Consider the following 25,020-nt stretch of genomic DNA (forward strand, 5'->3'; position numbering starts at 1 on the left):
GTCGCTGTTTCATAGCTTACTTCCTGTTTTGAACGAAGCCACGTCAAAGACTAGAAGCATTAAAGAATGGCTTTATTCAAGAAATAATTGTATTGGCACACTCAAAACCCATGAGCTATAACATTTCTGAATATCTACTAACAGATATCATATACTAGCAACAACCAATTATTTGCATTGCTACAATTAATGTTCCACTTGGGCAAATAAGAAAATTATACATTTGTTCATGAAATTATGAAACAAAATTTCCCTCTAAATGGAAAATAAGTGCAAACAGGTGGATGTCAGTCAGCTTCTGTTAGTGTATCTCACGCAAACCTTAAATCACAAAAACCCAGATTGACAAAACCACAACAGTTACTCTGCGTCTCTCTGTTTCCCCTTCTTTCCAGAGAAGTTTCGGCGTTGCTGATTTCCACCTCTGCGCCCAGAGCCCTTTCCCCTCTCTCTCCTCCCTTCCCAAGAGGGCATGGGGGGCTCCATCTCCCCTGGCCGGCCTCCCCTGTCAGGAACGCTGCCCATCAGCACCTGGAGCAGAGACAAACGTCACCCCTCTCCAACAAAACACCTGCCCTTTGTCAAATATACAAGTCTACAATCCCAGTACATTTCATTCAATAATAATATTATTATTTGCATTATTTAAACTACAATGTTATGATGATTTATGGTGGCATCGGGTCACACTGTCCCTCAATGCCCCCTTACAACTACCTCCTGCCCCCCCTCCCCTCTCCCCCCCAGGTGAACATGTCTAGATCTGCCCCTACGTCACTCTGAGTCAGGCTTCTGAGGCGCACATACTGTACCTTGTGGACTGCAGTGCTCAGCCCAGCTCTCACTGGCCGAATCCAAGACTGATCTTTCCGAGCCGCGAGCAGGAGAGGCAGGGACACTTGGGAGGGGAGGGAAATGGAGGCGATAGGAGGCACTGAAGCGAGAGCCTTACTGCGTTCCTGTTGAAAACAATAAAGATATATTTTTCGTTATATGACTATAATATGGTGCGTGAGACATTAAACAACAAATTCTTAAAACATGCCGCTGACTATCATGTTTAACAACGTAATCATGCACAGTCATGCCAGCTAAAATATGGAAACTCCGATGACCTACAGACATAATATTCCTTATCTTCTCACAACTCCAGGGGAGTATTTCATCTCCTGTTCTGACTTCAAGGCTGCACTGTACTCTGTAGAACTAAACATTCACAAGAATCGCCATTCTCTTACCCTACCTATGATACCATCTACATTACATTTACTCATTTAGCAGACGCTCTTATCCAGAGCGACTTACAGTAAGTGCAGGGACATTCCCCCTGAGACACGTACGGTGAAGTGCCTTGCCCAAGGACACAACATCATTTTGCACGGACGGGAATCGAACCAGCAACCTTCTGATTAATAGCCCGACTCTCTAACCGCTCAGCCATCTACCTACCATACCATCACACTGGCACTGCCACACCTGACCTGTAGCTACTCGTGAGAATCTCAATGAAACCTCTGAAACATCAATCAAAAATACTATCATGAAATGTCGTAATAGTCCCCAATAAAAGTTTATCTATATCCTGTTATCCAAGGTTGTGTTCTAGGAAAGAGCAAAGACACAATTATGTATAATGTTTAATTGCATAGAGGCCTAAAACAATTAATCTCACCAGATTCCAAAGGTCAACAATGACACGTTGACCTGCAGGCCAGGTTATCCCATAGCTCACCTGCAGGCCAGTTTATCCCATAGCTCACCTGCAGGCCAGGTTATCCCATAGCTCACCTGCAGGCCAGGTTATCCCATCGCTCACCTGCAGGCCAGGTTATCCCATAGCTCACCTGCAGGCCAGGTTATCCCATAGCTCACCTGCAGGCCAGGTGATCCCATCGCTCACCTGCAGGCCAGGTTATCCCATAGCTCACCTGCAGGCCAGGTTATCCCATAGCTCACCTGCAGGCCAGGTTATCCCATCGCTCACCTGTTCTTTTTCTCCCCAGGCAAAAGACTGAAGTGTGACTTGAAAACGTTTGATCATCATCTGCCGTCGACATTCGTAGTCCTCCAAGAGAGCCCGATTTATCTTCTCCACTTGTCTCTGAGGAAAAACACAGAGGATAAGGCCCATCTCACCGCCGGGTGCTAACAGGTACACAGGGCCCTTCCTCCAGAGAGTCCTCCAGATCTACCCATGCATCCCCAACATACCCACTGGTCTGAGGTCAGACTTGTGTCCAGAAGTGGCTCCATGCTCCCCTCTGGTAGCTGAGCCAGCCTCACTTCCACCTGGATACACAGATTGCCAGACAGAGAGACAGGTGTTAATCAAACATGACTTTTCCCTTCTTCAATACTAATAATAATACGTTTAATGGAAATGAAATTAAAATGTTATGATAGTATGATCAATATTTTATGTAATTCTTTTACTGTACTGTAGCACTTTGAGCGCTTTCAAAGCACAATCCTGATCCTACTCACCTGATGGCAGGCGTCTGTTAGATGAGAAGCGGGATCCAAGTCGAGGTTTTGGAACAATGAAGCCAGCTCCCTCTCTTTTTCTTCGCTTCTCATTCCGTCATCGGTCCCTTCATCATCACCTTCCTTCAACTTTTGACACCACTTCGCGGTTTCGTCAACGCTGTGATCTGCCACCCTCTGCTCCTTCTCCGCCTCAGCCACTGTCCTCCCGTCATCTGGTTGCGTTTCATTATATTTCAGTATTCTTGCTGCGAGTAATTCTGACACTAAGAAATCTGGAAATGAAACGTGACTTATTATTATCACTATATCACACTCCACGTGCTTTTTAATTTATTTTTCGAAAGCCTCCTTTCTCTCTCACCAATGACTTTGTTAAGGAAAAAGGGGTTTAGTGTATCTTCAGTAACATAGGTGAGAGGACAATGCAGGCATGTTAACACAGTCCGCAGCTCTCCCACTAGTACAACACCAATCTTCCTGTCTGAAATAGAAGGTAAAAACGTTTTTTTAACTTGCAAACACATTATACTTGTGTCTAATAAGTGATCGTTAAGATGTGTACTTTAAATAGGTTATTTCATCATACCTTGTAATTCTGGACATAAAATCTTTAGGTTTGAAGCCAACCAGGTGAGGAGTGGACAAGGGAGTTCTTCACATCTACATTGTGTGACACACGCACTTCCCAAGTACCTGAGTGTAACAAGACTTTCAGTCGCAGTTTACGGAGACCATGCGAGACAAACATTCACAACAGACAGAACTTCACTTACCCAAGCGATTTTATCGCGTGTACGGTCGTTATCCCCCTCTCCATGAGTCACAAGAAAGGACGCTAGTTTATACCAGTCTAAATATCCACAATATAAATGCTTGTTCGTCTTCCGCAACCTGCAATGTTTACAAAATGAATACGGAAGTATTCCACAGGCACCATTGATTTGCGTAGACCGCTGCATGAGGATAACTTGGGCGGAGTCTACGTACGCATTTCAGGCGAACACCGACGTGCAAAATGTGTTCCCTTGCCCAGTATGGACACTGAAATGTTATGCAGGAAACATAGCAGGCTACCCTGATTAGTAATAACAATTCATGAATATAAACCATAAACCAACAGCATGTATCCTAATTTATCTACAGTATGTTATGGAATTTCAACTGAAAATGTACTGGAACAAAATACTCAAGACAAACCATTTACTGTGTTCAGATTATATTCTCAAATACAAAAAGAGCATTTTTTTTTGATTCAACACAATGACATGCAGATACTGTTTTACATACATGGTATACAGTATAAAATAGTTAACAACCACACAAACTAACTAATGATCACTAAATTTGGAAAAACGATTGGAAGGTCTAGATGAGCATGAGAATCACAAATGTGTAAGATGATGTGAAACAAAATGTTGTTAGAGTATGTTTGACAATCACAATATCTCTTTGTACAATGTTATATAAAAATAATCAAAATATCAGTCTTCAAGACCTCAATTTCAATAAATAGGGGTAAGATAAGCATTAAATCAATCTGATGGAGGATAATTAGTTTACACCAATTACTCAAAAAAATGTATGGTTCTTTGATCTAAAAATAAAAGTAACTATTAACTGTAAATTTAAAACAAAAAGCAACTGTCCAACACGATCAGCCTTTTCTCTTAAAAACAAACTGAACTGTACACATGCAAATCCCAGCTACACTGAGCTCTAAGAACATTCACTGCACAAAACTTTGTGTACTACTTGTGCACGTATAACTATCCCATTGTTGCTCATTCCACATGACCAAGGTCAACAATAGTCAGGAAAAGAAAACAGCTGCATGTGACCACATGGAGAAATGCTAATGCTAATGCTAAGAAGCTAGTGTCAAAGCATAAACAATAAATCACAAATCCTGAAATGCAAGGAGTGAAACTAGGGCTTTAAAAAAACAAACAAAAAAAACACACGAAAACCTTGAAATTATTCCGCTATAATAAGAAATAAGACGGGAGATGTTGAAAGAAAAAGGCAGAGATGCAGGCAGGACAAGCATGGAATGCTGCTGAGGGAATGAGAGTCGTCTTGTTATGGCGCACCGTGGGGGAGCTGGCTGGGGGCTGGCCGGGGGCCCGACAAGGGCCTCATTGGGGGGGCCCTACTGGGTTCCCTGGGAGCCTTGAGAACCCTGAGAGCCTTGGGTACCCTGGTTGGAGTAGTTTCCATAGTTGCCGTACTGGTTGTAGTATTGATTCCATTGGCTCTGGTTCTGGTAATACTGCTGCCACTGCTGAGCATACTGAGAGAGAGAAGGGGGGAGAGGAGAGAGAGAAGGGGGGAGAGGAGAGGGAGAGGAGAGAGAGAAGGGGGGAGAGGAGAGAGAGAAGGGGGGAGAAGAGAGAGAGAGGAGAGAGAGAGAAGGGGGGAGAAGAGAGATAGAGAGAAGGGGGGAGAAGAGAGAGAGAGAAGAGAGAGAGTCACACAAACACACAGACTTGAGTTATGATTTGAGATATTGTGATTTGAGTAGCAGGTTACTAAACAGAGATCTCAATGCGAGCCAGCTGGTGTCTGGTCTCACCTGCTGGTACTGCTGGTTGTAGCTCTGTTGTTGCTGCTGCTGCTGCTGGTTGTAGCTCTGCCCACTGACAGCAGGAGCCTGGCTGTAGGTCTGGCTGTAACCTGGATACTGGCTGTAGTTTCCATAGTTGTAGCCTTGATTGTAGTTACCTTGATTGTATCCCTGGTTGTATGACTGTGCCTAGGAAAGAGAGAAAACGACAACACTTAATACAACTCTTGCTTAATTCCGAGTCTCATAATTATGAGAGCACATGTTGACTTCATTGACTTGGTACTTTCACCGCAATTGGGTTCAGAAGAGACTTCTTCAGTGTTTACCTGTCCTTGGCTGTAGCTTCCACTGCCTGCTTTGTTGTACTGGCCTTGGCGATTGCCGTTGTACCCTCCTCCTCCTCCTCCTCCAGACTGCTGGTTGCGGTTGTAGGCGCCTCTGGCTGGCGTCCCTACGTCACGCTGGTTAGTGCCCCAGCGATTCTGCTGGTAACCCCCTCTGTTGTACCCTGAGAAAAGCAGAAAGGTTGAGTCCCTCGAGCGTTAAAACGGACCCACGCAGAACCTAGAATGTAAACAGGCCTCACCTCCTCTGAAGTTCCCTCCTCCAGGGCCACCACGGTTCTGGTAGCCCCCTCGACTGCCCTGGGGGCCGCCTCGGGTATCGAAGCGCTGGAAGCCCCCGCCGCCACGCCCCCGGAAGCCCCCCTGGCGGTTGTCGAAGCGCTTGTCTGGGGGCGGGCCGGCCTTGCGGCCCTCCTCGATGTACTGCTTCACCAGCACCTCAGCCTCATCGTGCTGCAGCTCCACGTAGGATACCTCGTCTAGAAACTCTCCAGCTTCTGGGAGCACAAAGTTGGCTACGGGAAGCAGAGGAGCGCGGTCAGGACGGGTGAGGCGGCGCCGTCGAAAGACAAAGAAAAGCGTTATCACCATCTTATTGACCACGGGAGACGGGGGGAGAGAGGGGGGAGAGACGGAAGTGGGGGAGAATACGTTAGGTGATAGAGAAAGTTATACTGGCCTGGAGCAAAACTTTACCTCAAAAGGACTGGGGAGTATTTGCTCCAGTTTAGATAGATGATGGAAATGAAGGAGAAAAGAAACTAAATCAAACAAATAAAAAAACTACAGATAAACTAAAAAGTTATGAAAAGAGGGGTAATAGTCTGCAGCTGCAAACCACAAGCAGAGCTTGTGGTAGCGTAGTCTATTGACATAAGTGTCCTGATCATACTACTGGGGTATCTGAACTCCAACCAATGGCTTCCATTAAATTTGTAACTTAAAATGTAAACGCAGGATAATCCTTCAAGGGTTAATGCCAAAGCCAACACTTGAATCGGACGTCACCCGAGTTTGCAGTGCCAGAGAAATGGGGGATGAAAGTGACAGAACAAGAGAATGAAAAACAGAGGGAAGACAGAGAGTATCTCTCTGGGGGGAGGGGATGGGGGTTGTCTTCCAACTTTCGTCAAAACAAAAAAAAAAACATGGCAAATACATTGTCTTGTGTTGTTTTTTTTATTTTTGGGGGGGTTATCCATGGAATTCCTACCTTTCATTTCTAAAACAGCATGATCGGGCACATCCTTCCCTTCCTCATCAGTTCGCTTTAACGTTCGCTCTTTAAAATCCTCGTCCGTGGGACAAATTACAATAGCCTTGCGTTGAAAACCTTCAAAAGGACGCATTTTTCGTCTCTGGGCTGATCCATATACATTTGTCTAGCAATGGTGACAAGAAAGAAGTACAAGCTTTTCATTATTTTTCGTTTACTTTCGTTACGGCTTTGCCTTCATTAGGAGGGAAAATTGGATTCCTGCAATGATGAAAGTGTGAGAGTTGTTTTTCATGCCTAGGTCTCTGGAACTACATATTCTCGTCTCTCACAACCCCACAAACTTACCTGAGTGTCTAGGTCAACCGTTTCCTGTCAGAACGAACTTGGGGGACCCGTGGCAACAAGGTTAAGAGTTACAACTCTAAGCTATGATGGTCACACTGCTGCTAACCTGGGCTGGCGTCAAGCATCTGTTTTACAACAACTCAGTAACAAATCGAACTGACAATAGAACTGTTGTCTTCTTTTGTGTCTCACTAACAGCTGCTGCTCCTGGTCTTACGTCATATTCACTACGTCAGACTAACTCGTCTCAAGCATCGCCAATATGCATGTTATTCTTGTTCCGTTACGACATTACAGCTTCACACGCTGTCCCCCCTGCATGCCCCCAAACTCTACATGATCACACTGCAAGCTCATCTTAAAAGAATTCCTCCCCTCGAATGGGATACACATGTATGTATTGAATCTCATGATTAATACCAGGGTCCCCAGTTACTTACAAGAGCTTACCTGCTTCCTGTCACATGGTCATTCGTCTCCTCATCATGTAACAAACATACACTACCTACCTGTCAATACTCACATGTTCCAAAGCACTCGAATGTCCGTTAGACCTTACCTACCGTAGTTTAACTTTGCCATTGTCCTGTAAATTTGAGCATGTTAGTACACTTACCTTGATGTTTCATTCATTTAACACACAATATTTTAAAGTTCCATATGCAGTCTGTATGTAGATATCTAATAACATCTATTTAATCTTACATCAGAGGTGATGTGAGTTTAAACCTGTGCTAACTCTTTAGCATTAACTTAGCAACATAAGGTGTTTTCTTACTCACCACCCAGCAGTGTTTACTTGATTTCAACATCTTATTTTAGCAGCTTATAGCTTTTTCCAACATGACATACAATCAAGAAATTCAGTACTGAGGGAGTAAAAAAAAAATAACATACAACGACAAATTCTGGTTTTCATTTACGGTAATCAAAAACAAATTCATCAGCATGTTCACGACAAGGGAAAGTGAGGTAACTTCCAGGAGTTCAGATGTGGGTCAAGGCTTCTAGAGAAACAGCATATCACAAGTGCATTAATGTACATGTGCATCAGAGAACAGCAGAAGGGCAAACGGAGAGGGGAGATCTGACAGTACCTGGTCCAGGATGTAGTTGCGTTTCTTGCGGGCGGCGATCTGGATCAGTCTGTTCAGACACTGTGTCGCTTGCTGGATTAGGATGTCCCAGCGGCCTGCATAGTTTCGTTGACGACGCAGTCCCATCACCTGAAGGGTTATATTATTAAAAGTTGTATTACTTACGTGATATTACTGACTTAAGTGTGGTGCCTTTACACAAGATGCACCGATCACATTTTCGGGGCACCCTGGTTGTTGCTTGTAAGTGTACAACGTAAGATAACCACAGGGACCCGGGTTCAATTCTTGCCTGGGTCATTTTCTATGTGAACTCCTCCTCTCTCTCCAACATTTCTGAGTCTCTACGCCATCTCCATCCCAACAAAGCAGAAATGCTCCAAAAATAAACTTCTTTTTTTTTTTTAATGTTTTTTTTTACTAAAAACGTTTTATCAGCTGACCTTCATTTTCTCCATGATGGCGTTGGTGCCCAGGATGTTGAATCTCTTCTCAGGGTTCTCCAGCGCGTGCTTCAAGGCCCAGGTTGTTTTCCCGGACGCAGGCAGGCCAACCATCATCAGCAGCTGACAAAACACAGACACACGCGGAGAGAAAAACACAAAACACGGATGTGTTTTACATGTGTAACTGCAAGCACACACGCACACAGTATTTCAGTTATTGTAGAGAGTCAGGTGGCTGAGTGGTTAGGGAATCGGGCTAGTAATCTGAAAGTTGTCCGTTTGATTCCCGGCCGTGCAAAATTACGTTGTGTCCTTGGGCAAGGCACTTCACCCTAGTTGCCTCAGGGGGAATGTCCCTGAACTTACTGTAAGTCGCTCTGGATAAGAGCGTCTGCTAAATGACTAAATGTAGCAAATATCAAATGGGCCACGCTCACCTCACAGTCAGCTTTGGAGACAGGCCCAATGGTTCCCCGGACCCTGTCCTCCAGTTTCACATCCTGGATGAAGGTGTATCCTTCTGGGAGAGGGAAGAAGGGCTCCTCTTTCTGCCCAAAGTTGAACTCGATGGCACAGTTCTTCACCAGGACGTGAGGGATGAGAGCACGCCCAGCCAGCTCCTCGCGAGAAACACGAAACGCCGCGTCCAGCCACTTGCCGTTTTTGGAGAAGGCCATCTCCACTTCTTCTCCGTTTTCAAAGTCCTGTACAACACAGAGGGTCACTATTAGGGGTGGGAATGTTTTGGTACCTCACGATTCGATTCTTGGGGTCACGATTCGATTAAAAATCGATTCACGATTTTTCTGAGATTTTTTGAAAGAAATCATTAAAAAATATATATAAAAACATCGTTAAAAAAAAGCGATTCACATACATTTGTGAATAGATCTGACTCGCTAGCAAAATGGATCGCAATTCAAATGTGAATCGATTCCCCCCCACCCCTAGTCACCACTGTGCCATTCTCCTCTCTTTGGCACAACAACATCGAACCGCTACTTACCACGTAGCAACCCAGGACATCGTTTTCACCAAACTTCTCGCCGTAGTCCTCAAATTTGCAGTTTGAAGACTTTTTCCCAGTTCCTCCGTATCCATAAGAGAACGGCTCTTCACCTGTTTAAAAAAAGGAAAAAACATATAATATTTTAAAGAATATTGTATTGTATAAAATGCTTGTATAAAATCTTCTGCCTTTGGAACACTTGTCAGACTAACCCAGCTGTGTACTGCAGCTGTCCAGGGACCAGCCAATCCGCACCACATGTGGATCCGGCTCACTACTGGGCAAGTGCTTCACAGAGATCTCCTCATTTATCTGGATGACAACAAAAAACAAGACCAAATGACAAACAGGTTCTCGTGAGATTAAAGCCAGGAATTCAGAGAGCGATTTGCAACGGTGTTTTGCATGCATCTGAAAGTCAAATTAGAGCGCTGTACCTTCATTTCAAAGCAGACTCGCCCTTTGTTGACCCCATAGGAGGCTCGCGCACCTGACCACAGGTATGCGAAGCCTTCGATGGTCAGGGGATAGCCACTGTACCTGTCGCGTGACACCTTGAAGTGGAGATCACAGTTGTCTGTGGAAGAGAGTGAGTTAACTCAAAGGGTGCGTTACTCTGTAATGACTCTTTTAACATGCATTCATGCAAAAGGGGCTTTGCTTACAGGTATCGATGGCCACCAAAGTGTCGTCAAAATCTTCCTCCTCCTCTTCCGCTGGGGGCTGAGGAGAGCGAGCCCTGTGTGTACCAGCAGAAAACATGAAGCATCTCAACCACAAACAAACACAAAACTTGCATGCGTCTAACTTTTATTTTTTTCCCCATTTAAAGAAAAGTTACAAACGTAAATTTCAAGTTCATCTAACCGTCTGTCTTCTCTGTGCTCGTAATAGCCGTATCCACGGCCTTCGTCGTGCGGTCTCTTGCGGTTAACGCCCTGCTTGTCATCTTCAGATTTGGCCTGGCCAGCCTGCTCCGCGTCCATGGCCTCCCATTCGCTGGCGGGTTCGGCCTGCCTGGCCTCCTTCTCATCCTCCTTCTTCACGTCCAGCTCTGGCTTTTGGGCCTCCTTCTGCTCCTCCTTCACAGGCAGATCTGGATCCTGAGAGACCTGCTCCGGTTGCTCCGCCTCCGGGAGCTCCTTTGGCTGTTCTGCTTCCGGGTCAAGCTGGGGGTCAAGCTGAGGAGGCGGCTTGTTTGACTGCTGGTGCTCTGCCTCCATCTTGATCTCAGCGTCCGTCTCGATTTCATCTACGCCCCGAAAAAACAGGGAAGAAAGATGTATACAGTGAGGGAAGGTTGCTTAACCCTTGTGCTGCCTTCGGGTCACATGACCCAAAGGTTCATAACGAACCATCGTTGTGTTTACCCAATTTTACCCAATACAAAAACAAATTAAAATAATTTTCTTTTAACCTTTGCAATGTGGGGGGTCTGAGACAGCCCAACGGTTAAAAGAAAATGCTTCACTTTGTCTTTGTATGCGGTAAATCTGTCGCAATACGACGGTGGGTCACAATGACTGATGGGTCAGAATGACCCGAAGATAACACAAGGGTTAACGAATGGTTTCTCATGACCGATTGGTTTTTTACCTAACCTGTTTTAAAAAGGTTTTGTAATTGTACTAACCTGGTTTAGCTTCAGGATTCTCCTCCAAACGTGCTTCAGGTTCAGGTTCTGGTTCAGAATGCACTGGTTTCTTTACCTCCGGTTCTAGCATCTGAAGTTCTGGTGTATCAGGCCGATACTCCTGCTTCATCTCTGACTCAAAGGCCTTTGTGGTCGGAGGCTCAATCACATCATCTGTGAAGTCACCTATCCCATAATTCATTGCAGGGACTCCACCAAACGCCGGCCCTCCATCCAGACTATCTTCTTCACTCTGGTAGTCAATCACATTTTCCTCCTCAGACTGTTCCCCATCAGGTTCTTGGTCGAGCCGTGCTAGATCTCCCGCGCGGTACGACTCTTCATCTTCCCCTGATTTGTAAAAATATACTGGTCAATTGTGAACCGCACAACAACTGCACAAATGAGTATTACTTTTGCATACAACTCCCTGCAAGGCAACAGATGTACACCGTTATGTGCATACACTACATGGCCATGTTTACTACGAACCTCTCGCTTCGAAATTAAGTTGAGTTGAAATACCTGACAGACTGTTGCCTCCTTCGGGATAGTCATCGTCCTCATCTCCCCCTTCATCTAGTTCTTCCTCCCCCTCATCCACAACTTCTGCAACGGGTGGTCCGGCAACCTCACCCGCTGCTTCGGCATCAAGTGCCGCCTTCAACCTTACGACAAGGTCCGCCTTGAGTCCACGAGTCTCGAGGCCACGTAGCTGAAGCTCCTCTTTCAGCTCGTTGACTTTGAGCTTCTTCACATTGATTCCGCTCATTTTTCATGCACCGTCCAGTTTCAGTGATCAGCAATCTCAGTCTGTGGAAGAGTTTAGAAGAATATACTTAACTTTCGCAAAAGGACAGCTAGAAAAGCAAACTTATGTACATTAAGCGTATGTTTATTAGTTAGCCAGCTAGCTACGTTAGCTAGTCCGCCTAGCTAACAGCTAGCCTATCTACCTTCCCTGTTGATAAACATAACTAGCTAGCTACTCGCTATATTAATCAACGTCTGTCGCCAGTCCTACGTTAGGTAACACAACAGTTTGAACCGACACGGTTTGGTTAGCTGTAGACAATACTAGGCTATTTATCAAACTTTAGTATCGCACTGCTTCATCAACTGTGATATAAGTTTAGTTTCTGACTAGCAATGTAGAGCTAGCTAGACGTAGCTAGCAACCGCGTTAGCTTAAACGGTTTCTGCGACAAAGCATTGGTAGATTGCACTTGCAGCTTGCAATCTTAGAGCTACGTTAAATAGTTACGTTTAAGACTCAATGCCAAAGCAATCGAATTGCATTATACATATGTACAATAGTTTTCATGCAGGATTGCAAACTAATAATATGCATTGCAAACCTTTTTCCCTCGTCACCAGACCACAATCGTTACTTGCCAGAGATTCATGCACCGACCGACTGTACAAAATGGACGAATAATGTTCCTGTCTAGCCGCCCTCCGGTCGGTGAGCGCTTCTCGTCTGTGATTGGATTAAAGGCCTGGCTGACATATTTGAAAGAATTCCCCTGCGTGTACCCAGGAGTAAATACATGCATTAATAAAGGGTATGACAAAAAGGAAAGGAAAATTGTTTGTTTAGTTTGATTTGCGTTGCTTCGTATTTATTTGCATTTTTCACATACGGGGTATGGGGATACACGTGTGTGGAGGGGTTACAAAATACTATCAAAGACTGATGATAATATCATGTCAAGTCCTTTCAAGTTGGAGTTTGATTTAGATGACACTAAGCACACTAATAGGATGACTGTTTTAAATGTGCTTCTTTCATTAGCTAAATAAAGATTGCTTTCTGAGTTTTTTACCACACAGTCATTGGAGCTTGACCGAACGAGTCTTTTTCCGGAAGCTTATTTTGGTTGCATCAAGGAAATACCGTCAAACATCCGTCAAACATGGCGGCATCCTAGCACATCTTTAGACCAGCAGGCTACCTAACAACATCTTGTTTCGTACATTTTGTTGTTGCATCCATAGTATTGTGTGGTGTCAGAGCCGTAGTACGTGTGATAAGGTAAGTTGTAGCTAGTTAGCCTCGTTTTTGTCCTGCTTACTACGTAGACTAGCTGGCTAGCTTGTGTTTTCTCACAATCGCCGGGGCAATTGTTTTGCCGGTAGACGATAGATCTAGTTAACAAATTAACATTACTTCGTAGACCAACCACTTAAACCTGGGTTCTAGTAAATCAGACAGCTTGTTGTGGTTGCGCACATTACTGGCATTAGTTTACTGCTAGTCGCTAGGCTAAAAGGACTGAACTTTTTATCTGTCATAGATGGCTTCGGGCAGCGGAGAAGGTGCAGGTGCGAGGACGTGTGTGGCTATGCAGGATCTTACCGGAGAGGATACGGCTATTGATATGACGACCAGTGAAAAGGTTTACCATAATCTCAGTTTTCCTTGCTTTCCTTGGTCCAGTTTGTAACAATCTGAAACAAAATACCGAGTCATTCCTTCTTATTTGTTTTCCTTTTAATTTACCACGCAGGTTGTTGACCTTCTGAATCAGGCAGCTCTCATTGCTACAGATAGCAAACTCACAGTTCTCAAACAGGTTTGTAATCCTTAAAAATTACGGTGTACATTACATAAGAGATTGTATGCAACATTCTTTTGTTGAACGTGAACAATTCTTTTGTGTTTTTGATCAGGTTCAGGAGCTGATCATCAACAAAGACCCTTCATTACTTGACAATTTCTTAGACGTAAGAAATCCTGTTGCTTTCACAATTGTAGCACATATGCCACGGTGTTAAAAGTAATTCATTTATCTTACAAATTCTCACTCTCTTTCTATATGTCCCTTGTAGGAGATGATAGCCTTTCAGACTGACAAGTCAATGGAAGTTAGAAAATTTGTCATTGGCTTCATTGAGGAAGCATGGTATGTCATCATTTTTCACTCACCTACATTCATACTGGCAACTCTGTTAGACTACAAGCTGGTGCTAGTAAAACTATTTGTTAAATGAAATACATATGACCTGAAATTCGTTCTTATTTTGACAGTAAAAGAGACAATGAGCTTCTCCTGAGGCTGATCGCAAACTTGAACATGCTTCTTAAAGATGAGAGTGTGAATGTGGTGAAGAAGGCCATTCTAACTCTAACACAGCTCTACAGAGTGGCACTGCAGGTACACACAATCCATGCACCGCACACCATCGATCGCTGCATGCTAACTGCGTTGCGTAACCTGTTTTCTCTTCTTCGTTTCCCCACCCCAGTGGTTGGTGCGCTCCAAGGCCGTGTCGGAGATGCAGGAGGCATGCTGGGATATGGTGACTCAGATGAAAGAGGATGTTTTGGCCCTGTTGGACTTCGACAACGACGGAGTCCGCACGCACGCCATCAAGTTCACAGAGTCGCTCATCATCACTCTCTCTCCCAGGACGTCAGACTCGGACACTCCCAAGAGGCAGGAGGGGGACATCAGCTTGGACAAAGTTCCCAAAGACCACTCCTACATTCGCTACGGTGAGAAAACAAATCTACTTCCTGTCGCTCTCAAGACAGAACAGTGTGGAGCTCACGGATAAGTGCGTGTACCATGTAGGCTGAGGCCTTACGGCAGTCGCCTGGGTTTGAGTCCGGCCTGGGCCCTATGCTGCATGTCTTCCCCTCTCTCTCCCTCCCTGCCTTTCCTGTCACACTTCACTTAAACTCCTGTACAATAAAGCATGAAAACACCAACAATCATCTTTAAAAAAATAATATATAGAACAGTGTCACACAATTCTCATGAGTTGTGTGACACTGTTCATTGACGACGACGTTCCGATTCTCATTGCATGTTTTTCCTCAGATACCCTCTGTGAGGAGGGCAAGTCTGCCCTGGAGCAGCTTCTGAAGTTCATGGTCCACCCTGCGATCACGAGCATCAACCTGACCACGGCCCTGGGCTCGCTGGCCACCCTGGCTCGCCAGAGACCCATGTTCATGTCCAAAGTGGTTCAGGCCTACGAGACGCTACATGGTACACTCTCCTCTCACTACAAACACTCCTCTCACAGTCAACACACTGGAATGTTCAATATGCTGTATCTTATATAGAGTATAAGGAGTTTATGTAAGGTTATTGGAGAGCTTATCAGTCTATGCGTGATATACAATTAAAAATAGGAGTGTTGAAGATCTCATTCCTAATCCTCAGCTAACCTGCCTCCGACCTTGGCCAAGTCCCAGGTGAGTAGTGTGCGGAAGAATCTGAAGCTCCACCTGGTGGCAGTGCTGCGCCACCCCTGCAGCTTGGAGTTCCAGGGCCAGATCAGCACTCTGCTGCTGGACCTGGGCATGTCTCAGAACGAGATCACACGGATCACACCGTCGGTGAGAGAGCAGCGCAAACGACCTCGCCACGAGCCCTACGCCGAGGGCAAGAAGATCAAGATCGGTGAGGCGATGTTTTTTTTAAATATCCAAATTCTTTTCTTTCTTTTTTTTTTTTACCCTGAAACCCAAGCAGAAGCAGCAACAAACATCTCATTCAAAACATTTTTGTGTGGGGCAATATTTCCAGAACCTGCTCTGATGGAGGACGATGAAGACAAAGAGGATCCCGCCCCTCCGTCTGTCTCCAAGCCCTCCTCCCTGCCGGCAGCACAGTCGGCCATCGACCTCACAGCTGACTTCCTGCGGCCGCTGCTCTCCCCGGAGAACGTGGCCAATCTGGTGAGCTGAGGAGGCCGGGCGTTTCATCAGCGTCCCCGTCCCCGTGGACGCTCATTCAGCTGACTGTGTGTGTGTGTTTCAGGTGCTCATCAGCATGGTGTACCTGTGTGTGTGTGTTTCAGGTGCTCATCAGCATGGTGTACCTGCCGGATGTCATGCCAGCTTCCTTCCAGGCCACTTACACTCCCGTGGAGTCTGCAGGCACAGACGCCCAGATCAAACACCTGGCGAGGCTGATGGCTACGCAGATGACGTCAGCTGGAATAGGACCAGGTGAGAACGAGGGACGTAGAGGCAGCACGCAGGGGGAATCTGTAGAGGCAGCACGCAGGGGGAATCTGTAGAGGCAGCACGCAGGGGGAAGCTGTAGAGGCAGCATGCAGGGGGAATCTGTAGAGGCAGCACGCAGGGGGAATCTGTAGAGGCAGCACGCAGGGGGAAGCTGTAGAGGCAGCATGCAGGGGGAATCTGTAGAGGCAGCATGCAGGGGGAATCTGTAGAGGCAGCATGCAGGGCGAAGCTGTAGAGGCAGCATGCAGGGGGAAGCTGTAGAGGCAGCAGGCAGGGGGAAGCTGTAGAGGCAGCATGCAGGGGGAAGCTGTAGAGGCAGCACGCAGGGGGAAGCTGTAGAGGCAGCACGCAGGGGGAAGCTGTAGAGGCAGCACGCAGGGGGAAGCTGTAGAGGCAGCACGCAGGGGGAAGCTGTAGAGGCAGCACGCAGGGGGAAGCTGTAGAGGCAGCACGCAGGGGGAAGCTGTAGAGGCAGCACGCAGGGGGAAGCTGTAGAGGCAGCACGCAGGGGGAAGCTGTAGAGGCAGCACGCAGGGGGAAGCTGTAGAGGCAGCACGCAGGGGGAAGCTGTAGAGGCAGCACGCAGGGGGAAGCTGTAGAGGCAGCACGCAGGGGGAAGCTGTAGAGGCAGCACGCAGGGGGAAGCTGTAAAGTACACCATCACCGTTTGTGTGTGCAGCGCTTCAGTCAAACTTGCATCAACGCCATTCCCATGACGTACGACGTCCTGCTCACTCTGTCTCTCCTACCGCAGGACTGGAGCAGTGCAGAGCGCGAGACGAGGACACCGGGAAGGAGGACAACAACGAGGAAGGAGAATCGTCCAATTCCAAAGACTTGCTCATCAAGCGCAAAGTGTCCCTGGGCCAGGCGATCTCTGTGGTGGGGGGCTACGACAAGAGCCAGGCTCTTGAGGAGGCCCCCCTGGTGAAGAGGCTTCCTGAGCCCATCGTACCCTCCGCACAGACCAAGTGAGAGTCTCGCCTGCACCCTGGAGGTCAGCTCTGGTCTCTCTGCTCTCTCTCTCAACGTCGCTCTCTCTTGATGTGACTCCTCAGGGCTCCGGGCGCCAGCGGGAGGAAGAAGGTGTTCCGATTGGCCGACGTGATCCAGCCGCTGAGCGAGGCCCAGGTGGAGAAACTGACCAACATGGCCGTCAAGAGGATCCTCAACTCAGAGAAGGCCATCGCTCAGAGCGGGATGGCCCATGTGAGTGTTTGATATCATGATGTCTAAATCTCTGGCACAGATTGAAAAATTAATGTAAATAGTTCACATTTCTAGACAAGCCTGTTTCTCCCTCATCTCCCCTTCACCTACAAGCCTGTTTCTCCCTCATCTCCTCCTTCACCTGATGCAGGTGCGCGTCAAGCTCCTGGCCAGGCTGGTGACCCAGTTCGAGGGGATGATGAAGGGGAACGTGCTGGAGTTCATCCTGGAGGACATACGAGGCAGGATCGACCTGGCCTTCTCCCTCCTCTACCAGGAGTACAACACCTACATCAGCCAGCAGCCAACAGGCCTGCTGGAGAACTACGACCACTGCCTGTACACCCTGCTGTCAGGTCTGCAGGAGAAGCCCGAGCAGAGGGATGGGTGAGCAGCAGGCTCCAGTCTCGGTGGTTAGAGCATCTGACTGCATATCTAGGTCACAGCTTCAGCCTCACCCTGAATGTTGCTTTGGATACAATTGTGCTAAATAAAAACATGTGTTCCTTGTGAGGGCAGGCTATGTCAACATCTGTTTATAGAATGGGTGTATACACTATGTGTGTGTTCCTGATATTATGACCAAAGTATTTCCATCTGCCTCTTCCAGGCTCTTCACCAAGCTTGTACTGGAGGCTCCCATAATCACAGAATCGGCATTAGAAGTGATCAGGCGTTACTGTGAAGATGAGGTAATCCTGGCGGGACCTATTCATCTTCTGAAAACTGTCTATTGACGACCTTTCACAGGGCTGCTCTGTCAGGATGTTGAGTTTTGTTTTGTTTGTGTCTCAGTCTCGGGTGTACCTTGGCATGACCACCCTCAAGGAGCTGATCGTCAAGCGTCCCTCCAGACAGTTCCAGTATCTCCACGTGCTTCTGGACCTCAGTTCACACGAAAAGGAGAAGGTGGTGTATCACTTTCTGTGTTTCTCATCAAGGCTCCACAACTTTATTGATTTAATGGCCACTCAAATGTGTGTTGGAGTGGCACACTTGTGTGCCAACCTTCAGTATCCATTTATATATATATTTTTACATATAAGTATTTGATATGATAATCCTGAACACACATTTTCCATTCTCCAAACACAAGCGCTGTCTCACGTATATGGATCTGTGTGTGACTTCAGGTGCGCTCTAACGCCTTGGCCTTCATTAAGAGGATGTACGAGAAGGACCAGCTCAGAGACTACATCGAGAAGTTTGCCCTGAACTACATGCAGCTTCTCGTCCATCCCAACCCCCCCTCCTTACTCTTTGGGGCCGACAAGGACACAGGTTGGACTAAATTGTTGCTCTCCTGCGCTTACTTGACGTGTCACTCGAGCCCTCTGCCGATTTAGCCACTATGTCGCTAGATTGAGCAATTTTTCCACCTTCTCTAGTGACAAAGTCGTGACTAGCGACTTTCTGCTACTTTTGTCTTCTCCATTTTTGTTGTTGAGCAGTGGCAGAATAACTAATTGTAGACCTACTTCAGTGTGGTTATAGCCGCCAATTTATGGGATGAATATTATGGCAGGATTCAATTTCTTTTCCGAAAGATCGTAAAAACTGTCTCCCTCACAGAGGTGGCCTCCCCCTGGACTGAAGACACCGTGAGACAGTGTCTGTACCTGTACCTCTCCCTCCTGCCCCTCAACCACCGCCTGGTCCATGAGCTAGCCTCAGTGTACACGGAGGCCATCGCTGACATCAAGCGCAGTGTGCTGCGCGTGGTGGAGCAGCCAGTAAGCCTCGTTCTGATTCCCTTCACCTCCCCCGCTCAGCTTATCCCCTCAGGGTTGATGTTCTCGGGTTAAGAGTGGATGTTGTTGCTTCTCTAGATCCGTGGGATGGGTATGAACTCCCCAGACCTGCTGCTGCTGGTGGAAAACTGCCCCAAAGGAGCTGAGACGCTCGTCACACGCTGTCTGCACATTCTGACGGATAAAGGTAAAAACATGCTCTCGTTTTGAAGGCTGTGAGCTGGTAAAGGGTTGTGTTGAAGTGAAGGTGAGGGAAGCGCCTGTCTTCTGAACGATGCCTCTCCTCCGTCAGTGCCCCCATCTCCAGAGCTGGTGGAGAGAGTCAGGGACCTGTACCACAAACGAGTGCCAGATGTTCGCTTCCTGATCCCAGTCATAAACGGCCTGGAAAAGGTGAGCTTCCATCCAAACGAACGTGTGCGCTTCTGCATGGTTTCTACGACAACGATGACTGTGTTTGACGGGGAACGAGCAGGGGTGTTAAAGTTATGGGGATTTGATCCTTGCTGTGCAGAAAGAGGTGATCCAGGCCCTTCCTAAGCTGATCAAGCTGAACCCCATCGTGGTGAAGGAGGTCTTCAATCGTCTGCTTGGAACACAACACAGTAAGTTTTAGACACTGTCGTTTTAGTAGTGATGGTCGAGTGGTTTTCTCACTAAGACGGCCTTTTTCAACCCTGCATGTTCTAGATGTTTCCCTGCTCCAACACACCCGACTCAAATGAATGGGTGGTCGTTACCAGGCTTCTGCTGAGCTTGATAACGACCATCCCTGAGGACCAGGGTTGAGAAAGTCTGTCTTAACCCTTGTGTTATCTTCGGGTCATTCTGACCCATCAGTCATTGTGACCCACCGTCGTATTGCGACAACTTTTTAAAATAAAATTATTTTAATTTGTTTTTGTATTGGGTAAAATCGGGTAAACACAACATAACGACGTTCGTTATGAACCTTTGGGTCATGTGACCTGAAGGCAGCACAAGGGTTAAGATCTCCTGTGAACTTCCTGCTTCCTGTCGCCTAGGCGAGGGCAGCTCCTCCATGTCCCCTCTCACCCCTGGGGAACTCCTCATCGCCTTGCACAACATCGACTCAACCAAGTGTGACATGAAGTCCATCATCAAAGGTCAGTCGTTTCCCCCACAATCCTCATCATCCGACACACGGCTGAACAACGACTCGTGTTGCCTCCACCAATATCTCGATGCTGAGCTTTGGCTGTGTTGTCTGTCGCACGCAGCCACCAACCTGTGCTTCGGGGAGAAGAACGTGTACACGTCGGAGGTGCTGGCGGTGGTGATGCAGCAGCTGATGGAGCAGAGCCCGCTCCCTATGCTGCTGATGCGCACCGTCATCCAGTCCCTCACCATGTACCCTCGGCTGGGAGGCTTCGTCATGAACATCCTGTCACGCCTCATCCTCAAGCAGGTCAGACGCCCCCCCCCCCCCCCCCACATCCCATAATAATGACGACGACAGTTGCGCTCCGCCACTGAGATATACGTTTACATTTAGTCATTTAGCAGACGCTCTTATCCAGAGCGACTTACAAGTACAGGGACATTCCCCCCGAGGCAAGTAGGGTGAAGTGCCTTGCCCAAGTACACAACGTCATTTTGCACGGTCAGAATCGAACCGGCAACCTTCTGATTACTAGCCCGATTCCCTAACCGCTCAGCCGCCTGACCCCCATATGGGCATCCCCGGATCTCCCTGTCTTCCTCTGAGGCATTGTAGAGCGTGCAGGCACAGGGAGACTGTTCATTTCCTGTTCAGGAGGATGTAGTATCGTGTTTGTGGTAACTTGCCGCATCAGAATCGGCTTTATTGGCCAAGTATGTACACATACAAGGGATTCAGCTTCACACTGTGCTCTCGATGTTCTCACACAGAAAAGACATTAGAAAGTTATAAAAAGAGTTAGTAAAAACAAGGGCAAGTAGTAGACAGTGCAAATATAACAGATTTTTTTACATTATTATTAAGTAAATATGTATATATGACAATACAAATGCAAAGGAATGTCTCCCCTTGTTGTGAACCGTACCTCCCCCTGGTTGTGCAGGTGTGGAAGTACCCCAAGGTGTGGGAGGGCTTTGTGAAGTGCTGCCAGAGGACCAAGCCGCAGTCCTTCAGCGTGCTGCTCCAGCTGCCCCCGCCGCAGCTCACCAGCGTGTTCGAGCGCTGCCCAGAGATGAGGGACCCTCTCCTGCAGCACGTTCACTCCTTCACCCCCCATCAGGTAGCACTCGTCGGCCATCTTGAATCGAGAACAAGTCTCCTTCTCGTGAATGACCGCACCGGACTTAAACAGGGCCTGAGAGCTAAATTATTTAGATTTTTGTATTTTATTTTGGAACATGTTTGATGTAAACGATACACTTGTTGCTATGTTACAGCAAGCCCACATCCCTGCCTCTGTGATGGCTGTGCTGGAGTTCAACATCAAGAAGCCAGAACCAGAGCCCATGGAGCCTGTTGTGGAGAAGGAGGTGATGGACCAACTGTCGTTTGTGAGATCGTATCAGACGGCCATCTTGTCCTCCCAGTGGTCTTTTAATTGGTCCTCTCAAAGATTCTTCTTAACACTTCATCACCACTGTTCTGTTTTACAACACGTAGATGGAGCTAGCCACAGTCGTGGATGTAGTTAGGCCTGAACCTCTTCTGGAACCACTGAAGGAACCTGAACCCGTGGTACAGCAGAGGGCGCCGAAGCCCAAGGAAGAAGAGGAACCGATGGAAATAGGGCAACCAGAGCAAGCCGTTCAACAAGAGAACACAGGCAGTACCTCTCAGGTACAACAGGTCTGTGTACATTTTGGAACAGTCATTTCTTGTCTGTAAATATTGATATTCATGTGTAAAGGGTAACCATGGTGGTAGTTTAAGTAGAGTAAATCATGGATGATCATTCTTCTAGGTGGAATTACCTGTGGTAGAAGAACGCTGTGCATCATCAGGCCCTGTAGAGGCAGTGGAGGAACCGATGGAGGCGCTAACCGAGCCCTCCCCAGAAGTTAACGACACGTCTAAAGATGTCACAGAGGACAGGAACACAGAACCTGAATCTGACAGTCGGACAGAAGATGTAGAATGATTCAGATAAAACAATAACGGCTCCTAAAGAATTAAGTGCGACAATGTATTTTCGAATATAGACGTTGTTTAGTTGGTTTAAGCCTAGGTTACATGTTTTTGTCTGGAAAATGTCTTGGAAATGTCTTCTTGCCATGATGAATAAAACTGTTTCTAAGATTGTATCACATCTATATTTTTTGGGATATTTGAAATGCAACATTGGGCTAAAAGTGTGCCCATTTCATGTCCAGCTGAGTCAGAGAGCCGCGGTCCAGTCTGTGTTCCGGGCGCGCGTTCGAACGTACACGTGCATTGTGCATAGCAACCGGATTGTTTACCATCGCAACCGACTCTTCGTTTCTAGAGAATGTCAAAACCGACGGCAGTATTTTGAGCTGTCGATTAATAGTTTCTCTAAATTTAAAGAATTGGTCGTATGTTGCATGTGTGGATAAATACGACCTTTGGCGAATTGTGTGTGGCTACTCTAACAACTTAGCAGCATTGCCAGAGCAAAGTAACGTTTGATAAATCATAGAGATGGCGTCTCCGGAGCCTGCGCCGACCAACCAAACGGAAGAAATGACGGTCAACTTCAAGGCTTTTTTGCTGAAGAACAGCACTAAAAGTAACATCAATCTGTGAGTATTAAGTGGTGGTTGTACTTTGGATTGTCAAGCATCGACTATGCGTGTGAAGTTAGAGTTGACTCGAACTTCACTTTCCAGCTACGACCACTTGGCACGGTTACTAACCAAGGTGATGGATGAACGTCCAGAAAATGTGGTCGACATCTTTGAAGATATGAGTCGTGAGGTGAAGCGGGGAATTATTCCTGAAACGCAGAGCACATTGCGAGATGTGGCTTTCATCCCCGCTACCCAGCTGTTGGCTGAGAAGCAGAGATTGCTGTTCTCTCGGGGTGGCGGGGATGAGGGTGACCAGGAGGAGGAACTGGTGAGTTTTCAAAACTTCGACAAGATACATCTAGCCTAAATAAACAATATCCTGTGGATCTAGTCAATCAAAATGTGCTTTCCCCCCCGTGTTATCAGGTTGACACACCCCTTCCCAATGTAGGAGAGCTTGCCTTTTTCCTAGAGCAAGCTGGGGTTGGTCTGGGCAGAGAGGAGATGCACAGAATATTCCTAGCACTCAAACACCTGGTGGACACGCAACCTCTGCATCGCTGCCGTTTTTGGGGCAAGATTCTGGGAACGGACAGTAATTATATAGTGGCTGAAGGCGAGTACCGAGAGGGGGAGGAGGAAGAGGAGGAGGTGGTGGAGGAGGTGGTGGAGGAGGAGGAGAAGAGAGAGGCTCGGGAGGAGGAGGAGGACACTGAAGTGGTAGATGTGGTGAGTAGAACAAGACGATAAAGAGAATAAAAGAGCTGTTTCCTTACTGTCCTCCATGATGACGATGATAATCAGAGGCCTGTGTTTTTGCTGTACTTCACGTTTCTTAAAACCCGCAGCGATCTGTTTCCCTTTAGGCAGACCCTCTCCCTCGCTCTACCTACAAGTCTCCACCGGTGGTGCCAAAAGAGGAAAACCGCACAGGAGCTAACAAGTACAGCTACTTTGTATGCACAGAGCCGGGCCTTCCCTGGGTGAAGCTGCCGGCTGTGACTCCAGCCCAGGTGACGGCTGCACGTCACATACGCAAGTTCTTCACAGGCAGACTGGATGCCCCCGTCGTCAGCTACCCACCGTTCCCGGGCAACGAGGCCAACTACTTAAGGGCCCAGATAGCTCGCATCTCAGCCGGCTCACACGTCAGTCCCCTGGGCTTCTACCAGTTCGGAGAGGAGGAAGGGGAGGAGGAGGAGGAGGGTGCTCGCGACGGCTACGAGGAGAACCCCGACTTCGAGGGAATACCTGTTCACGAGATGGCCGAGTCTCTGTCTGCCTGGGTGCATCACGTCCAGCACATCTTACAACAGGTAACGCTCTACGATGTGTGGATTTGCATCCCGTGTCCTCACTGCCATCCACGTAACGGCTCCATCACAGTCATGGCAGCACGGACGCTGACAGGCAGTCCCCCCTGCAGGGTCGCTGTGTGTGGGTGAACCAGGTGGAGAAGCCGGAGGAAGACTTTGAGGAGGAAGGAGAGGAGGAGAAGGAGGAGGAGCCTGACGAGCCAGAGCCAGAAGTGGGGCCCCCCCTCCTCACTCCTCTCACTGAGGACATAGGTGAGACCCCCCCCCCTCCTCACCCCCCACCCCCCCTTCTCTACAGGCCTCGAAGCCCCCCCCCTCCTGCGTTCTGCTCCGATAAAGTGCTGACGTTGTGTTTGTTGCAGAGGTGTTGGACACCCCTCCCTGGAGTTCCAGGATGTCTTCACACCTTATTTCTCAGTTCGCTGTTGCTGTGCTGCGCTCCAACCTGTGGCCAGGAGCATATTCGTACGCGAGTGGCAAGTAAGATGGGATTTCTCGTCGCGATCGATCTGACCTAAGTCTGAGTCAAAAGTGCCAAACGTCTGGGTTAGACAACATCCCAGTTTGAAGATAAATATTATTCTGTTCTTGTTATCCGTGTAGGAAATTCGAGAACATCTACATTGGTTGGGGGGTGAAGTTCGCTGGGGATGGCTACACCCCAACCGGGCCCCCCGCGCCCCAGCGCGAGTACCCCAGCGGGCCGGAGATCACGGAGGCCCAGGACCCCAGCCTGGAGGAGGAGCAGGCGCTGAAGGCAGCTCTGGAGGACCAGAAGGCCGCCCAGGAGGAGGCAGAGGGCCTGGATGGGGAGGAGGAGGAGGAGGAGGAGGACGACTGAGACTGGGGAGGAGAAGGAGGAGGACGACTGAGACTGGGGAGGAGGAGGAGGAGGAGGACTGA

At 47.7% G+C, this 25,020-nt stretch overlaps 4 protein-coding genes across 5 annotated transcripts; 2 read left to right on the plus strand and 2 right to left on the minus strand.

Moving 5' to 3' along the window:
* Positions 1-55: 55 nt before the first annotated feature.
* On the minus strand, positions 56-3,461 carry im:7138535 (uncharacterized protein LOC797998 homolog). The gene is made up of 8 exons (XM_062485753.1): positions 3,261-3,461; positions 3,074-3,180; positions 2,849-2,968; positions 2,485-2,759; positions 2,212-2,289; positions 1,985-2,101; positions 813-959; positions 56-531 (listed from the first exon to the last, which is right to left on the minus strand). The coding sequence occupies exons 1-8, from the start codon at positions 3,302-3,304 to the stop codon at positions 361-363; spliced, it is 1,059 nt and encodes a 352-aa protein (XP_062341737.1). The 5' UTR covers positions 3,305-3,461; the 3' UTR covers positions 56-360.
* Positions 3,462-3,675: 214 nt separating this feature from the next.
* hnrnpul1l (heterogeneous nuclear ribonucleoprotein U-like 1 like) lies at positions 3,676-12,637 on the minus strand. The gene is made up of 16 exons (XM_062486050.1): positions 12,505-12,637; positions 11,672-11,959; positions 11,147-11,497; positions 10,381-10,765; positions 10,179-10,252; positions 9,951-10,090; positions 9,726-9,825; positions 9,511-9,623; positions 8,942-9,208; positions 8,502-8,624; positions 8,059-8,187; positions 6,611-6,779; positions 5,640-5,912; positions 5,380-5,561; positions 5,060-5,239; positions 3,676-4,777 (listed from the first exon to the last, which is right to left on the minus strand). The coding sequence occupies exons 2-16, from the start codon at positions 11,916-11,918 to the stop codon at positions 4,637-4,639; spliced, it is 2,874 nt and encodes a 957-aa protein (XP_062342034.1). The 5' UTR covers positions 11,919-11,959; positions 12,505-12,637; the 3' UTR covers positions 3,676-4,636.
* A 387-nt stretch (positions 12,638-13,024) lies between these two features.
* Positions 13,025-22,354, plus strand: sympk (symplekin). Of its 2 annotated transcripts, none has more exons than XM_062486047.1 (27): positions 13,025-13,181; positions 13,444-13,545; positions 13,657-13,722; positions 13,820-13,873; positions 13,979-14,052; positions 14,178-14,304; positions 14,396-14,645; positions 14,974-15,144; positions 15,322-15,561; positions 15,688-15,839; positions 15,962-16,112; positions 16,885-17,101; positions 17,189-17,339; positions 17,491-17,726; positions 17,950-18,031; positions 18,135-18,248; positions 18,473-18,620; positions 18,912-19,072; positions 19,169-19,277; positions 19,383-19,483; positions 19,605-19,695; positions 20,116-20,217; positions 20,332-20,519; positions 21,157-21,333; positions 21,491-21,583; positions 21,714-21,899; positions 22,015-22,354. In XM_062486047.1, exons 2-27 carry the CDS (start codon positions 13,444-13,446, stop codon positions 22,189-22,191), a joined length of 3,720 nt encoding a protein of 1,239 aa, XP_062342031.1. In that variant the 5' UTR covers positions 13,025-13,181; the 3' UTR covers positions 22,192-22,354. The 2 variants fall into 2 exon arrangements, with proteins under 2 accessions (XP_062342031.1, XP_062342033.1); XM_062486049.1 differs by having other exon boundaries at positions 21,714-21,890.
* A 147-nt stretch (positions 22,355-22,501) lies between these two features.
* rsph4a (radial spoke head component 4A) lies at positions 22,502-24,996 on the plus strand. The gene is made up of 7 exons (XM_062486051.1): positions 22,502-22,813; positions 22,901-23,129; positions 23,228-23,530; positions 23,668-24,117; positions 24,228-24,369; positions 24,480-24,597; positions 24,721-24,996. The coding sequence occupies exons 1-7, from the start codon at positions 22,713-22,715 to the stop codon at positions 24,956-24,958; spliced, it is 1,581 nt and encodes a 526-aa protein (XP_062342035.1). The 5' UTR covers positions 22,502-22,712; the 3' UTR covers positions 24,959-24,996.
* Positions 24,997-25,020: the final 24 nt, after the last annotated feature.

This window comes from Osmerus eperlanus, chromosome 19 (assembly GCF_963692335.1).
Source record: "Osmerus eperlanus chromosome 19, fOsmEpe2.1, whole genome shotgun sequence".
Taxonomy (NCBI): domain Eukaryota; kingdom Metazoa; phylum Chordata; class Actinopteri; order Osmeriformes; family Osmeridae; genus Osmerus; species Osmerus eperlanus.

Bases quoted from the DNA above. Each gene is read 5' to 3' on its own strand.
- sympk (XM_062486047.1), top strand. From the start codon at position 13,444: ATGGCTTCGGGCAGCGGAGAAGGTGCAGGTGCGAGGACGTGTGTGGCT. The intron at 17,102-17,188 runs GTGAGAGTCTCG...GTGACTCCTCAG, and splicing joins GTACCCTCCGCACAGACCAA to GGCTCCGGGCGCCAGCGGGA. The intron at 21,584-21,713 runs GTGATGGACCAA...TACAACACGTAG, and splicing joins AGCCTGTTGTGGAGAAGGAG to ATGGAGCTAGCCACAGTCGT.
- rsph4a (XM_062486051.1), top strand. From the start codon at position 22,713: ATGGCGTCTCCGGAGCCTGCGCCGACCAACCAAACGGAAGAAATGACG. The intron at 22,814-22,900 runs GTGAGTATTAAG...TTCACTTTCCAG, and splicing joins ACTAAAAGTAACATCAATCT to CTACGACCACTTGGCACGGT. The intron at 24,370-24,479 runs GTGAGACCCCCC...TGTTTGTTGCAG, and splicing joins TCCTCTCACTGAGGACATAG to AGGTGTTGGACACCCCTCCC.
- im:7138535 (XM_062485753.1), bottom strand. From the start codon at position 3,304: ATGGAGAGGGGGATAACGACCGTACACGCGATAAAATCGCTTGG. The intron at 960-1,984 runs GTGAGCGATGGG...TGTTTTCAACAG, and splicing joins CCTGGGGAGAAAAAGAACAG to GAACGCAGTAAGGCTCTCGC. The intron at 532-812 runs GTACAGTATGTG...TCTCTGCTCCAG, and splicing joins TGAGCACTGCAGTCCACAAG to GTGCTGATGGGCAGCGTTCC.
- hnrnpul1l (XM_062486050.1), bottom strand. From the start codon at position 11,918: ATGAGCGGAATCAATGTGAAGAAGCTCAAAGTCAACGAGCTGAAAGAG. The intron at 9,826-9,950 runs GTACAGCGCTCT...GTTGTCATCCAG, and splicing joins GAGTCTGCTTTGAAATGAAG to ATAAATGAGGAGATCTCTGT. The intron at 9,209-9,510 runs GTAAGTAGCGGT...TGTGTTGTACAG, and splicing joins ATGTCCTGGGTTGCTACGTG to GACTTTGAAAACGGAGAAGA.